General features: G+C 38.0%; 1 protein-coding gene and 1 long non-coding RNA gene across 3 annotated transcripts in view; one reads left to right on the forward strand and one right to left on the reverse strand.

Moving 5' to 3' along the window:
- The window catches only part of LOC105031223 (immunoglobulin-like and fibronectin type III domain-containing protein 1), a 41,109-nt gene that overhangs the window by 16,023 nt on the left and 9,621 nt on the right, over positions 1–15,465 (forward strand). For both annotated transcript variants that reach the window (XM_010905538.5, XM_029113741.2), the window contains exons 3-13: positions 3,614–3,736; positions 5,000–5,139; positions 5,274–5,373; positions 5,769–5,850; positions 5,954–6,143; positions 8,755–8,868; positions 9,146–9,314; positions 9,596–9,868; positions 9,964–10,188; positions 12,504–12,566; positions 13,654–13,701. In XM_010905538.5, coding sequence (XP_010903840.4) covers positions 3,614–3,736; positions 5,000–5,139; positions 5,274–5,373; positions 5,769–5,850; positions 5,954–6,143; positions 8,755–8,868; positions 9,146–9,314; positions 9,596–9,868; positions 9,964–10,188; positions 12,504–12,566; positions 13,654–13,701 — 1,527 coding nt within the window. The remainder of the gene's footprint in view (positions 1–3,613; positions 3,737–4,999; positions 5,140–5,273; positions 5,374–5,768; positions 5,851–5,953; positions 6,144–8,754; positions 8,869–9,145; positions 9,315–9,595; positions 9,869–9,963; positions 10,189–12,503; positions 12,567–13,653; positions 13,702–15,465) is intronic.
- LOC105031222 lies at positions 6,970–13,325 on the reverse strand. Its single transcript, XR_829675.3, has 3 exons — positions 13,057–13,325; positions 12,649–12,791; positions 6,970–7,330 (listed from the first exon to the last, which is right to left on the reverse strand). It is a non-coding gene; the product is annotated as an uncharacterized LOC105031222 (long non-coding RNA).

The following is a 15,465-nucleotide window of genomic DNA, read 5'->3' on the forward strand; positions in this document are numbered from 1 at the left end:
ATCTGTAATTACATTATAAGAAGTAAATGTCCTGATGCAAATAATAAATATAATATAATTCACATTTGTGGTAGTTTCTGGACAGGTTATTTCAGCAATCATATCTCTTCTCTGCATGCCTTGTCTGGTTTAAGCACAACGTGTGAAATTGCAGCATTGATTGAACTGTCTATACTATGCAGCAATACGCCCAAACAGCGATGTCCAAAGGGGAAAACTGTTCAAGTAGCCTATTTTTTTAAAGCTTTTTTATTGCGAGCGTGATGGTTAGGACTGTTGTAAAGAGATTGAAGCAATATTTACAATCACAATTAAAATAAAACACAACTGTGCGTGAGGTAACATAAAAATTACTTTCAGAAGCTCCACAACTCTGGGGGGCAGTTAATTTTTCTAGCCTACTATAAGGTATCACGTGCGTTTATGGTCCTACATTTGTGTACAAGCCAGGTAACGGATGCTCAAGGAATAGCTTATAACAAATACTGTATTTACTGTAAATGTGATTCAGTTACATCTAAGTAAAAATCTATTTCTATGTGGTTTTTCCCTTATTTTGCCCACACCGAAGGCTACGAATTAGCAGTGAGTTAGTAGTTAAAGTTTTTACTAAACAGACCACTTATGGATACTTTGGATCTGATACATACAACCCGATTACCCCTTATTTCTGGTATATTTTTGGATTGGATATTAACGACCTCGGATCCCACTCTCGAAATAGAAATTGAATGCATACAGTTTGGCACAGATTTACATTTTGGAACTGATGAAGATCTTTAGTTTCCAGTCCAGCTATTAAAATATGTCAGACAGAAAACACCACATTATTTTAACCATTTATTTAGAATTTTGCACAGCAATGTACATGCAACATTTTGTTGTGCTCCTCTGCATGCTAGTACGACCATCAGCCTAGCCAACTGAGTGAGTAACCTGACGATTAAATAGACAGGTATAAAATCTGATATTGTGATAGGAAGGATCTGATATCCACTGGCCAATTATCACTTTATTTCCCTGGCTGAACTGGCTACTGTACTCCATTGCAGAATTTGGATTTTTGCAATAGAACAGCGTCAGTGCATCTGGGCGTAGATTCTACAAGTCTCTGGAACGCCACTGAAAGGGAACACCATTTGCATCTGCATTTTTTATCCATATTTTTATGCATGCTTATAGGAAGTTTACTTCATCATTTTATCATACAGTCAGGCTAGGAATTTCATAATTTTAGGGGCAAGGCCATTTGGCCTTAGGTGTCACAAAAATTTTTAGGGCACAAAGGCCACATGCCAGGGCACAAAGGCCATTGAGTAAAATAAGAGGATTTGGAGCTTACAAACAACTTGAATTTCTGATAATAAAAAAGTATGGATTACATAAAACATACATTATTCACTTTTTTTATATCATATTTTGAATAATAACAACTGATATGATTTGTTTCCACATAAAAAGTTTAACTATCATGTTTAAATCCTTAAAATGACATCTAGTCCTCCCTCAAATGTGTATAGATTCTAGAATTTTTCATTGTGTTGCTTTTCAGAAATGTTAGTTGAGAGCATTCACATGATGACAATAGTTAAGTAACGTTAAGGCTAGCTAGCCAGAATTTTAACATTACCTCAGTTACACATAAGTAAACCGCAAAGTATCCTTTGACATCACAATCACCTGCGCTAATGTGCACGACCTAAATAACCAAATGTAGTGACTTATTTGTGCTTAAAGAAAGTAATTTTCGTTTTTAAAATATTCACCACAAATATTGCCATGTTTAACATAACTTCTCAGAGCTCTCAAAAAGCCTTCAAGTCTATTCTCTGGTATTCTCCCACTCGGAGGTTGGAACTTTCCCACTTCCCAGATGCTCTTGAACGCAACTAGCTAGCTTGCTTGCTTACCTGCATGTAGTTCATTCTTGTCGCTGTTCTCAGTTGCAAACAACAGCCAAACAAACCAACTGTTGACTGCAAGATTTTAACAGTAGCATGAGCACAAAGGCCAAATAAGTTTCGGGGCAACACAGTCAGAGCGAAGGGTGAAATGTCTATGCTGCTTACAGAATACCTGTCCTGGAGCATCTGCATTTGTGAAGTTCCTCCAATAATTTATTCAGGTTTTTCCTTTAATTTCAATCAATCAAATGTATTTACAAAGCCCTTTTTACATCAGCATTTGTCACAAAGTGCTTTTACAAAACACCCAACCTGAAACCCCAAGGAGCAAACAACAAGTGTTGAATTTCATTGGCTAGGAAAAACTCCTTAAGAAAGCTGAAATTTAGTAAGAAACCCAGAGGGGAACCAGAAGCTCAGAAGGGTGACCAGTCCTCTTCTGGCTGTACCGGGTGAACCTTAACTGTACAAGTTAGAATAATTAAATCCAGAGTCCAGAGTTTATTAAACCTAGTCCAGGTCAGAAGCATGACCAGATGTACAAGGACAAGGACAGGGGTCAGCAGAGTGGCAGCTGGAATCGTCGGGTATCGTCTTGATCTGCAATACAACCAGGATGACTTTGGACAGGGACAGCAACAAGTCTTTCAAACCAGGTACTCCGGAGGTGTGGGCCAATACCTCATGTCCTCCTAAGTTTCAGGGGCAGAAGTCAGGGATTTTTTTTTCGCTTTTGTGAAAAGTCGTTCATTAGCTGTCACAAACTTACACTCCACTAAATGTAAACACAGCTATTAACCTAGCGTAACCCTTAATCTATTCCTAAATGTAACATTTACTAATGGGCATGGCCATGGTGTTTTAATCATGGGGTGATCATTGTGGTTGAGGGTGTGGTGATATTGTGGAGACATCGAATGGACGGACGACTTATTCCTGGCCTGTCTCGTGTTTGCATTGGTAGGGGACAGAAACAAAAAGTGAATTTTTTGGAATCTAGTTTTAATTCCCTACTTCCCACAGCTATGCTAATGGGACATCTACAATAGCAAGGGTCTTGGGGCAAGAAAACTAAGCCTCCCAGTTAAAATGCATGTTAGATGCAGTGTTTAGGTTGGGGTGCCTAGGGCTCACAATGCTAAGATGCAGGCAGTATGTTTAAACAATGAGCACTGAGAACTATCGTTAACAAGACTGGTGTAGAACAGCATCCAGGACCCTTTCCGAAAATATCCAGGGTGCCCAGCAAGCAGTAAAATTACTCATTCATATTTTCTTTATGAAGAAGATACTGCCAGCATCTTTGCATTGGGATCCCTTTGCACCCCTCCCCAAACACTGTTTGAGCATATTTTATGATCAAATAACACATTATAATATGAAACGATGTAATAACTCTGTTAATGGATTGATGTTATGTGTAGTTGTGTGTTCTATTGTACATCTGTGATATTCACACACTGTTTAAGCATGGATCATCTAAACAGTTTTGGTTGAATATTATTTGGTTATACATAAATAAACTTACATTACATATGGAAATCAGTTTCCTTTCTAATTGAAATCATGTGAAAGCAGCATGTCATTATAATGAAGATCATAGTCATCTTAACTCACTTGGTTTAATGTAGTTGACAAGTAATTCAAATAACTATGAATTCATTTTATGTTTGGTGTTGTACTAAGTCAAAAATCAATCACGTTTTCAGTGGGGATCAAAAAAAAATCTAAAGTCCCTGGGGTTATGATAACACAGTATGTGGAGGAATTACCAGAAGGAAAAAGCACGCCAGACTTCACCCGCAAACCCATTGCTTTGACTATCCAACAAGGTAAGCACTGTCCAGTCCTAGCTTTCAAACCATCACCTGCAAAAAGCCAAGGGGAACTAGTCACAAAATGTCCACAAGATAATGGTGATAGTTGCAAAAAGGCATCCAGGCCAACCGCTTAAACCAGTGGTTCCCAACAAGGGGCACTAAGCCTACATGCAACTTACGACCAGGGAGTTCTAGCATGAGAGCAGCGAAATATTCCATGCCATCAGACAAATAAGAGTTGATGAAAATGCAAACACTGCCACTAACCTACAGAACTTGAGACATTGGGAGCATTAAGCATGAGTGCATTATGAGATTAAATGGTCAGTATGGTGGCCTTCTACACACACCCCAACAAAGAATATTCCATAGAGTGGCCTGTTTGATAATATACATGAGCTATATTTTTCATTTTATAAAATGTAAATTTCTTTAAATTTTTCTGACTGTTTTGAGTTGCTTGCTAACCTAACTATTCCATCACACACTTTCTAAAAGAGTGTGGTCATTGTCTCATTACTTTAATAAATAATTGTAGGCTATATCAAATTTGTTCCATTCACCACTACTGTGCATTGGGTTTCTTAGTTTATTATTAATGCTGATGTTTATACATTTCAGAATATAATGTCTTGCCAGGTTTTATGGAAACAAACACGGGAGTGTGGCCTTTCAAGTACATATCAGTACTACTGTAAATAGATTTCTTAAGGGTTAATGCATGATTTGTTCAAGGTTAGAACAGGCCTTTTGAAGAGCCCCATGTGTACCTAATTTTTTGAGTGTTAATGGAATTTCACAATCTGATTAAGAACCACAAGTTATAAGAATGTACACTACTATTCACAGGTTTGGGGTCACTTAGAAATGTCCTTGTTTTTGAAAACCATTTGTGTCCCTTAAAATAACTTCAAATTGATCAGAAATACAGTGTAAACATTGTTAATGTTGTAAATTATCATTGTAGCTGGAAACAGCAGATTTCTTATATCGACATTGGCGTAGAGGCCCATTATCAGCAACCATCAGTCCTGTGTTCCAATGACACATTGTGTTTGCTTTTCTTTCAAAAACAAGGACAAGTGACCTCAAACTTTTGAACGGTAGTGTTGCCCATTTCTGAGTATTTTTGTTGCATGTAAAAATTATGAAAATCATTTATTTAACAACTGCTCATCAATATGATATTTCAAAATAGCAAATTCACTTGAAACACCAAATCCTGCATTTCTACTAAATTGTTTTCTCTTTACAACCAACATTCTTGTTGTTCAGGTAAATTTGCCTTCTTTAAAGCCATGGTTGTTGGAGATCCCGAACCAACCGTAACATGGTCCAGAAACAATGGAGATGTGTCAGATACATTGAAATATGTAAGGAAATATGACCCAGTTACACAAGAGCACCTTTTTGAGGTAAGAAAATTAACTACATTCTATGGATGCTCCACAGTGGTAGCAATACATTTCTTAATAATTTGTTTCAATAATCAGTGCATGAAGGCTGGAGCTGGACTTGCTATCTGGAATTGTGTAATTTTGTTCTACAGATGGCTAATGTACAACCAGAACAGGCGGACATGTACAAATGCTGTGCAGCTAATGTGTTTGGAAGAGCAGTGGTTACAGTGATTCTCAATGTTATTGAAGGTAAAAATACAGACAAAATGTGTTCCTGTGGAAAGAGGACAGGATTGACAATACCTTTCCCCATTACTTTAGAGCAAAAATTGCAAATCTAACATTACATTTCTGAACATAAGACATCATTCCTAAAAAAAAAGTGTGCTATAAATTAGAAATTAATGGGCTGTTCTCTATTGATGACCTGGTTGGTCACTGGCTCTTCCAGATTACAATTCAATGAATTATACCAAAATATATTCTTTAACAAAAGATGCCCTGGAACAGACGTTATAATGGCACTAGTACACAAAAGAGACAGCTTAATTTCTGTGCTCTTGACATGTTCTAATGTACTGTATGTGTTCAAGTCTTTATTATAGACTCGTTCTGAATATACAAATTCTCTTTCAAATCTGCAGTTGGATTTAAAAAACAGAAAGCAGAAGCATACACTCAGGAGGGGTCTGTGGGAAATTTTAAATCTGTACTGAAGAGGAAAAGGTATTTTTAAATCAACAGATATTGCAATGTTTTTTAATTGTTCTTTAACCATTAATGAACATCAGAGTTTCTTAATCAGAATGCTTTTCTTTTGTCTTACTAGTCAAATTCGTCCGAAAACTGAAGCTAAGAAAGAAGATGGGGAAATAGATCCCAAATTTTGGGAACTCTTGTTAAGTGCAGACAAGAAAGACTATGAGAGCATCTGTGCAGAGTTTGGAGTCACTGACTTCCGTTTTGTGTTGAAGGAACTCTGTGAGAGGAAGAAAGAACGGGAGTATGAACAAGCACAGGTTTGCCTGTTATAATGCCATTAAAAAAAACATTAAAAGTTGATACAAATGTATACCCTGTCCAAAAAAAGAGGTTTATGGCAAACAGTATTGGCAAATTTGTCAATTTGCTGCAAGTTCGCCAGTTTAAATGAATAAAATAGCAAACTGAATGAGACAAAATATGACAATGTTTGCGTTACACACTTGGCGTACCTATTGTAATGACTCTAAGGAGGCAGGTACAGTATGGACTCAGACGCAGAGCCCTACATTTATTAAAGGCGATGGTACAGGTAGGCAAATCCAAGAGAATAGTCAGGGCGAAACCAGGCAAGAGTCAAATCCAGAGTAATCCAGCCAGAGAGGTCTAAGGTACAAGAGGATTAAACAGTGGACATAGAATGAGATCAGGCAAGAGGTTAATAACGGGAAATCCGAAGGGCAAAAGTACAGGCAATTAATAGGCTAAAGGCGTAGTCAGTGAGGATGGACCAAAACGATTTGATAATGTAAACAGAAAGGCACAATGATAGTAACTGCTCTCAACTAGGAATGACACAAAACCACAAAACAATACCTCACAAACAAAACTGTGTACAGAACAGAACTAAATAGTAGAGCTGATGACAAACAGGTGAATGAACAGGTGACTAGAATTCCAGTGATTGTGGTCACTCTGAACAGAGTTTACGCACATTTTCCAGAATTCTGACATATGGAACATCCATAGACATGTTTTAAATAGCCATATAATTGCCTACATTTAAACAGCAATAAAACACAAATGCTATGATCCAACAAATGCATTTTATTTAAAGTAGGCTGCATAATGAACTTTTCACAAACTTTGCAAACTGAGCATATAGGCTACAACAAAAAAATAAAACAAGGGCTGTTTTTATCGTGTTCTAGAGTGAGAATCCACACTTACAGGCTCACTGGACACTGGAATTGTGCTTGCCAATCTTTCTCAGCTTTGCCCAGTCAGAATAGAATGCCCCTTATTCCCTGATGACTGTTTCACAAGCCATGTGGAATTTCAACCCACCGTACCCACGCAGTGCTGTCATCATCGGTACTGCATCTCACTGAGCATCCAAGCTGCAAATTAAGGGTTGCACTGTGCCAGGGTGTCCTTATCCTTCGCTGTGTCAAAATTATCAATCACTTGCTCGATTGCACTTTCAGCATATTGCTGAAATTCTCTGGAAAACAAAACAATTTATAATTACCTAGGCTAAACTTAATCAAACAGCAGGCCTAATGAATTTAATATGTTATTAATAAAATAATATATTTATTTGGCATATTTCCCACCGGACATTTTGGCTGTTGATATTTTCATTTGCCAGCTGATGTAAACCCTGCCCTAGACTCCCCAATCATGCCCTGGTCAATTTCACCAGTGTTATTTGGTAAACTGTTCATTTTCCATCTTGATACATTTAAAGAGTTTGTTTGTCCTAGAATCATATTTGGGTGAAATTACACTTACCTTGAGTTCTTTTTTAAAGCCCATGGAGTCATTTTTCACTACAAAGCCAGTTCACCACCCTGGAATTAGCATTATTAACAACGTCCAAATTCTTAAATTGAAACTGTGCTTCTCGAGCAACAAACACAGCATTGCTTCCGAAAAAAAAAAAAAACGTTATTTAGTAATCGGTGGCATATGTAGCATAGACTGCATACTGACAAAACAGCTGGCATAATTTGGTGACTTCAAACTGGCACTATGCAAACTACTTTCTGTAGCCAAATCACACAGCCTCTTTTATTTGGCAATGATGTCATTGGTAGCTAGCAAATGCTACGTGGTTGTTTTAGATTATAAAAAAAACTTGGATTGATACCATTGTGAACAAACCCTGACTGGTAAGCATACAAAGTATCAGTTTAGTTAAAAATTTGATTTCCATAAAAACATTATTTTGAGGAATACAATATTGACAGGATCTTGGTAAGCAACACCACTAGTCTTGTTTTGGAGTAGGTTTCCTCTTGCAATGCTGCTTTTGTTGCTCGGGATCGAGTTTAATAATTGCTTGTTAAAAAAATGACACACCAATGTTGAACATGCCCATGTGGTGGTTTGTGTCTGAAGTAATTAGAAGCCAACACAGAAAAATCCTCTTTCGCGGTTTGTTTTTTAGGTGCCAGCAATGCACCCATAAGACTTTAACAGGTAAACACCATGTTTGAGTATACCTCGCTTATATAATACTAACAGTAACATTAACACACATTTACCAGTAGGACGACTGTTTCCATTCATGCTTGTTCAAATTCTCACTAAATCAGGTTGTTCTTATGAAGGACACTAACGTTTGAGACTGTAGCTCAAATAACAGCAAAGAAAGTGCAATCACCTTTGCTCATATAGTATAAAGTAGAATGCTGGCCACAGATCTCAAAAGCTAATTCCACAGGCATGGTTTTCAATAAGCAAGGGTCATTTGCTGCAAACATCTGGTAACATTTTCTAGAAAACTGTTGAATTTGCTTCAAATTTGTCTAGAACTTGCAGGAAGTTTGCCCCCAAAAAGATTTTTGTATCAGCAGCCTTTATTAAACTTTTTCCATACAATGTTTCAACATTTCAATAATTATTTTCTGTTCTTTATTTCAGTTTATTAGAAATCTTTCTAACCTGAAACCTATTGAAATGGGACCCGATGGTTGCGCAACTTTTACAATTGACATGGATCTTATTGAACCAAGCAGCAGGATTTTTATTTACAAGGTAAGACTCATGGAGAGTGGTTGTAATATTATGCACATAGAAACAAAAACCTTTCAATTGATCTATGTAGTGTGTATTCAGTTGATCACAATATAAATGTCTACTATAGTTTATATTACACTTGTAATCTGATTGTTGGTGAATGATTTGATATGTACTCTACCTGGAATTTCTTCTATTTAGGAAAACAAAATACTTGGCAATTATTTATTTTGGTAATGAAGATTTGAGTCGCTGTTTCCCCAAGGTAAATAACATTTTACATTTTGGGCCCCAGGACGGAGAGATGATTCCATACACCAAGGAGTTGGGAGATTCCATGAAACACAGCCTTAAGATTGTGGGCAGAACATATCAGTTCAGTATTAGGGATCTTTTTCCTGACGATGCTGGGCTTTATCAATTGGATGTTGAGGATGTAAATATATTCTCCACCGAATTTAAGAGTAAGTTCAGCACTATTCACACACCTTAGGTCAATATGATCAGTATGGGCCTCCCAACCAGGAGGCTCCAGCAGGAGGTAGGGAAGTCCTTGTTTAATCTATCAACTCCTTGTGGTGGATAAGGTGACTGGAAGCCGACTAGGGTCAACAGTCTGCACAATGCGTCCTCTGGCCTGATGGTAAAGGGATGTAATAAGTAGCATGGCTTGGCTGGGCATGACCAGAGGAGCACGACCTGGTCATACACTTTGCTGAGTTTTTTTTAAATGTATCTTTTTCAGTTCCCATGGTGGACTTCCTTGTCAAGATTCAGGAGTGTCAGGCCATGGAGAGAGAGGATGCTATCTTTGAGTGTGTCCTGTCACAACCCTTCAGGAAGATTATGTGGGTGGGCAAGAACCTGCCACTGGAGGCAGGGGACAAATATGATATTGAGGTTTCAGAGGACAAGCTTATCCACAGACTAATCATCAAAGATGTTGCTATGGTGGACAAAGGAATCTATGCTGCTGTGGCTGGAATCAAATCTTGCAATGCCTTTCTTGTGGTTGAAGGTAAGACAGTGTACTTCACTGCTAACATTTTACAGTCACCCAACTCTGTTTGACTCCATATTTACTCAATCTCTCTGGTCATGTCTTTGGTTCAGCCGACAAGGGTGAACCAGGCAAAAAGAAACAACGTAAGACCACAAGGGCAGGAGGTGCAAGGGTTGATCTTGAGATGATTGCCCAAGAACAAGTGGTTAAAAACAAGGCAGACAGAGAGGTGCACATGGAGAAGGTGAAAGCAATCGCAGCTGAGAAAACAGCTAATCCCCCTGCAGCGATTGAGCCTGGAGCTAAAGCTCAGTTCGAAGAGACTCCCAAAAAAGGTAATGACACAGATGACTAGTGACAAGTCAAATTGACCTTGACAAGTCATTTCAGAAAGATGGCAAACAAAGTTTGCAGAGGATTGCTTTGTGAAGTCATGAATGCTGATATCAAATGCATCAAAATCAGTACCAATCTGTTTTTTTGTTAGTCGGATTACTATATTCCTCTGTTAGTTTGAGGAAGCTACATTTTATTCAAATTGCATGTGAGTTAAGTACATTTCAACATATAGATTTTCTTCCCCAATCAGGATAGTGATTGTCACAGAGTACATATTTTGTGTCACTTACATTGGTGTTTTACATGTAACATGTATCTTGATTTCAAAACAACTTACATTCCCCATTTTGTCTTTGCTATATCCAAGTAAAATAGATGGACACAACGTATTTTCCCATGTCATATTCAACGGAAATCGAACTAGGAAACTCCAAAATCTTACAGTGGAAATAAAAGATCTACACACCCCTGTTAAAATGCCAGGTTCTTGTGATGTAAAAGAATGAGACAAAGATAAATCATGTCAGAGCTTTTTCCACCTTTAATGTGACCAATATTTGATTTTATTACAGCACTCCGTCTTTTTGGGTAGGAGTCTATTAGCACGGCACATCTTGATGTGGAGATATTTGCCCACTTTTTTTGCAAAAGTGCTCCAAATCTGTCAGATTGCAAGGACATCTCCTCTGCACAGCCCTTATCAGACCACCCCACATATGTTCAATTGGATTCAGGTCTGGGCTCTGGCTGGGCCATTCAAAAATTTTAATCTTCTTCTGGTGAAGCCATGCTTTTGTGGATTTGGGTCGTTGTTGTGCTGAAAGGTGAACTTCCTCTTCATCTTCAGCTTTCTAACGGACGCCTGAAGGTTTTGTGCCAGAATTGCCTTGTTCCAGCTGAAGAAAAACAACCCCAAAGTATGATGCTGCCACCACCATGCTTCAATGTGGGTATGGTGTTCTTTGGGTGATGTGCAGTGATGTTTTTGTGCCAAACCAACCTTTTGGAATTATCGCCAAAAAGTTCAACCTTGGTTTCATCAGACCATAACACATTTTCCCACATGCTTTTGGGGGACTTTGTTTTTGCAAACTTCAGCCAGGCTTGGATTTTTTTCTTTGTAAGAAAAGACTTCCATCTTGCCACCCTACCCCATAGTCCATTCATATGAAAAATATGGGAGATTGTACACAGCCAGTACTTGCCAGAAATTCCTGCAGCTCCTTTAATGTTGCTGTAGGCCACTTGGAAGCCTCCCTGACCAGTGTTCTCCTCCTCGTTTCATTAAGTTTGGAGGGACATCCAGTTCTTGGTCTCTGTTGTGCCATATTTTCTCCACTTGATGATGACTGTCTTCACTGTGTTCCATGGTATGTCTAATGCTTTGGAAATTATTTTGTACCCTTCTCCTGGCCGATATCTTTCAACAATGAAATCCCTCTGATGCTTTGACAGCTCTCTGCGGACCATAGCTTTTGCTCTGAGATGCAACTAAGAAAATGTCAGGAAAATCCTACTAGATAAGCGGAACTTTATTTGTGATTAATCAGAGTCACTTGAAATGATGGCAGGTGTGTAATGACTTCTATTTAACATGAGTTTGAATGTGATTGGTTAATTCTGAACACAGCCACATCTGCACTTACAAGGGGGTGTGCAACCAAGTTAATGTAAGGTTTTTATTTTTCATTTTCCCCCCTCGAAGATTTCAGTTTGTTTTTCAATTGATTTGTTCACATTATAGGTCACATTAAAAGTGAAAAACGTTGTGACATGATTTATCTTTGTTTCATTCTGTTAGATCACAAAAACCTGGCATTTTCACAGCTGTGTGTAGACCTTTTATATCCACTGTACATTTGAAGTTTTTGAACTTGCTAATTTGTTGAATTTAAGAACCAGTTAGATTGTCCTAAAATTCCAGAGTTCCCTAGTTCCGACAAGCTGGAGCATTGCACTGCATGAATTTACTCTGTGATTGTCTATGTCAGGGATGTCAAACCGGTTCCACAGAGGGCCGAGTGTCTGCAGGTTTTTGGTTTTTCCTATAAATTGGTTCCCAGTTCAGACCTACACAACCAGGTGAGGGTAGAAACTAATCAATTAGTGACCTAATTAATCAATCAAGTACAAGGAGAGAGCAAAAACCTGCAGACACTCTGCCCTCCGTGGAACCGGTTTGACACCTCTGGCCTATGTCATTACTCTGTACTCAGTGATTGCCTATTTCCATGTAGTGGGATGGTAAAATATCCTGTAATGTAAAATGTAGTTGTGACTGTAATTTATGTTTTGATTCTTGTTTATACAGTAGGATCTCCAAAACTGGGACCGGTATTTATAGGTTCTGACCCAAAGGTTCTGGATAATGTGGGTAAGAAAGTACACTTGCTTGTTATCCTGTACACTGTCATTGTGTCTATTAATTACTAGACTTTGAGGTGTGTAACACTCACAGTAATTGTTCTGCCCCCGCTTCTGTGTGTGTGTGGCACGGTCCAGCCTGTTACATTAGCTTGGCAGATATCTAACAGTTTCCTAAAGACAAGAAAGAAGCCTGTGTATCCTTTCCAAACTTTACTCGAAAAGTACTGTAAAACTGCAAAGAACAAAGAATACATCTCAGTATTTCATTCGGTTACAGACGTGGTTCAAGAACAATACTGATATATTTTCTGTTAAAAACGTATGAAACAAATGCGCTAGCTTAATGCTAACCTCTATGGAAAATCCCATTACGATGCTAACGTTTAGCATATGCGGTCAAAAATGCGGTTAAAACAACTTAACTTCATTAACAAAGGACTTCATTACTACTATTTGTAGTACTCAATGTCAAGATAACTGTATGGGCTCGTACTTACAGGCAAACGTTTTTCTGGCCAACTTAAATCCAAAGAGAAAATATGTGACCATTTACTTCACCATCTATCATCGAACTGTAGCAAGACTGCTAGTACAACATAAACATCACGTTAGGAGTCACCACTAGAGGTCTCCCTTTCTCCAGATAAACAACAGAACATCACAGTAACATTGAGGGATAACTGTGAATTATACTGTGCTTTGCAAAATGTGATTTCTGTTATCTGTTTTGTTTAATACCATGATATCAGGCAATATTATGTCTATGTTTTAGCAACACGATAGAAGACATTGCTGTCATTCTCATGAAAAACATTTAGTATACATTATCACGCACAATAGCTGACAAATCACTAGATTTTAAGAGCAATTAACACATTTTAATGAAATTATCTATTTATTTTAGTCTAACCTAAATGTTTTTCTAATTGGCAGTCTTAGTGGGTTAATAATACTATATAACTTTCTTGTATGTTTACAAATGTATTAAAAATCCCATGCACCACTGTTTTTCATAAGAATATTGAAGAAAATGATGATATAATATCAGCTTTGAATTAAACCTTCTCATAACTGGTTATGATAAACACTGATAGGTGATGTAAAAGGACCTGGAGAAGGGGATGGAGGCAGTGCTACCAGTGGTAAGATACATATTCTTCCATTCAACCTACTGAGATAAGAGTAGCCTAATTATATGAGTGTTAACTTTACCTAATAGGTAACATTACATTATCATGCACAATAGCTAGATTCTAAGAGCAATTAACACATTTTAATGAAATTATCTATTTATTTTAGTCTAATCTAAATGTTATTCCAATTGGCAGTCTTAGTGAGTTAATAATACTACAAACCCGATTCCAAAAAAGTTGGGACACTGTACAATTGTGAATAAAAAAATGCAATGATGTGGAAGTTTCAAATTTCTTTATTTTATTCAGAATTTAACATAGATGACATATCAAATGTTTAAACTGAGAAAATGTATCACTTTAATGGAAAAATAAGTTGATTTAAAATTTCATGGCTTTAACCCATCTCAAAAAAGGCCATGTTTACCACTGTGTGGCATCCCCTCTTCTTTTTATAACAGACTGCATACGTCCGGGGACTGAGGAGACAAGTTGCTCAAGTTTATGAATAGGAATGTTGTCCCATTCTTGTCTAATCCAGGCTTCTCGTTGCTCAACTGTCTTAGGTCTTCTTTGTCGCACCTTCCTCTTCATGATGCACCAAATGTTTTCTATAGGTGAAAGATCTGGTCTGCAGGCTGGCCATTTCAGTACCCGGATCCTTCTTCTATGCAGCCATGACATTGTAATTGATGCAGTATGTGGTCTGGCATTGTCATGTTGGAAAATGCAAGGTCTTCCCTGAAAGAGACGACGTCTGGATGGGAGCATATGTTGTTCTAGAACTTGGATATAACTGTCAGCATTGATGGTGCCTTTCCAGATGTGTAGGCTGCCCATGCCACACACACCCATGCAACCCCATACCATCAGAGATGCAGGCTTCTGAACTGAGCGCTGATTACAACTTGGGTTGTCCTTGTCCTCTTTAGTCCGGATGACATGGTGTCCCAGTTTTCCAAAATGAACTTCAAATTTTGATTCATCTGACCACAGAACACTTTTCCACTTTGCCACAGTCCATTTTAAATGATCCTTGGCCCAGAGAAAACACCTGCGCTTCTGGATCCTGTTTAGATACGGCTTCTTTTTTGACCTATAAAGTTTTAGCCGGCAACAGCGAATGGCACGGTGGATTGTGTTCACCGACAATGTTTTCTGGAAGTATTCCTGAGCCCATGTTGTGATTTCCATTACAGTATCATTCCTGTATGTGATGCAGTGCCGTCTGAGGGACCGAAGATCACGGGCATCCAGTATGGTTTTCAGGCCTTGACCCTTCTCTGAATCTTTGGATGATATTATGCACTATAGATGATGATAACTTCAAACTCTTTGCAATTTTTCTCTGAGAAACTTCTTTCTGATATTGCTCCACTATTATTTGCCGCAGCATTGGGGTAATTGGTGATCCTCTGCCCATCTTGACTTTTGAGAGACACTGCCACTCTGAGAGGCTCTATTTATACCCAATCATGTTGCCAATTGACATAATACGTTGCAAATTGGTCCTCCAGCTGTTCCTTATCTGTACATTTAACTTTTCCGGCCTCTTATTGCTACCTGTCGCAACTTTTTTGGAATGTGTAGCTCTCATGAAATCTAAAATGAGCCAATATTTGACATAACATTACAAAATGTCTCACTTTCAACATTTGATATGTTATCTATATTCTATTGTGAATTAAATATAAGTTTATGAGATATGTAAATCATTCCATTCCTTTTTTACTCACAATTTGTACAGTGTCCCAACTATTTTGGAATCGGGTT

Source organism: Esox lucius, chromosome 17 (assembly GCF_011004845.1).
Source record: "Esox lucius isolate fEsoLuc1 chromosome 17, fEsoLuc1.pri, whole genome shotgun sequence".
Classification (NCBI taxonomy): domain Eukaryota; kingdom Metazoa; phylum Chordata; class Actinopteri; order Esociformes; family Esocidae; genus Esox; species Esox lucius.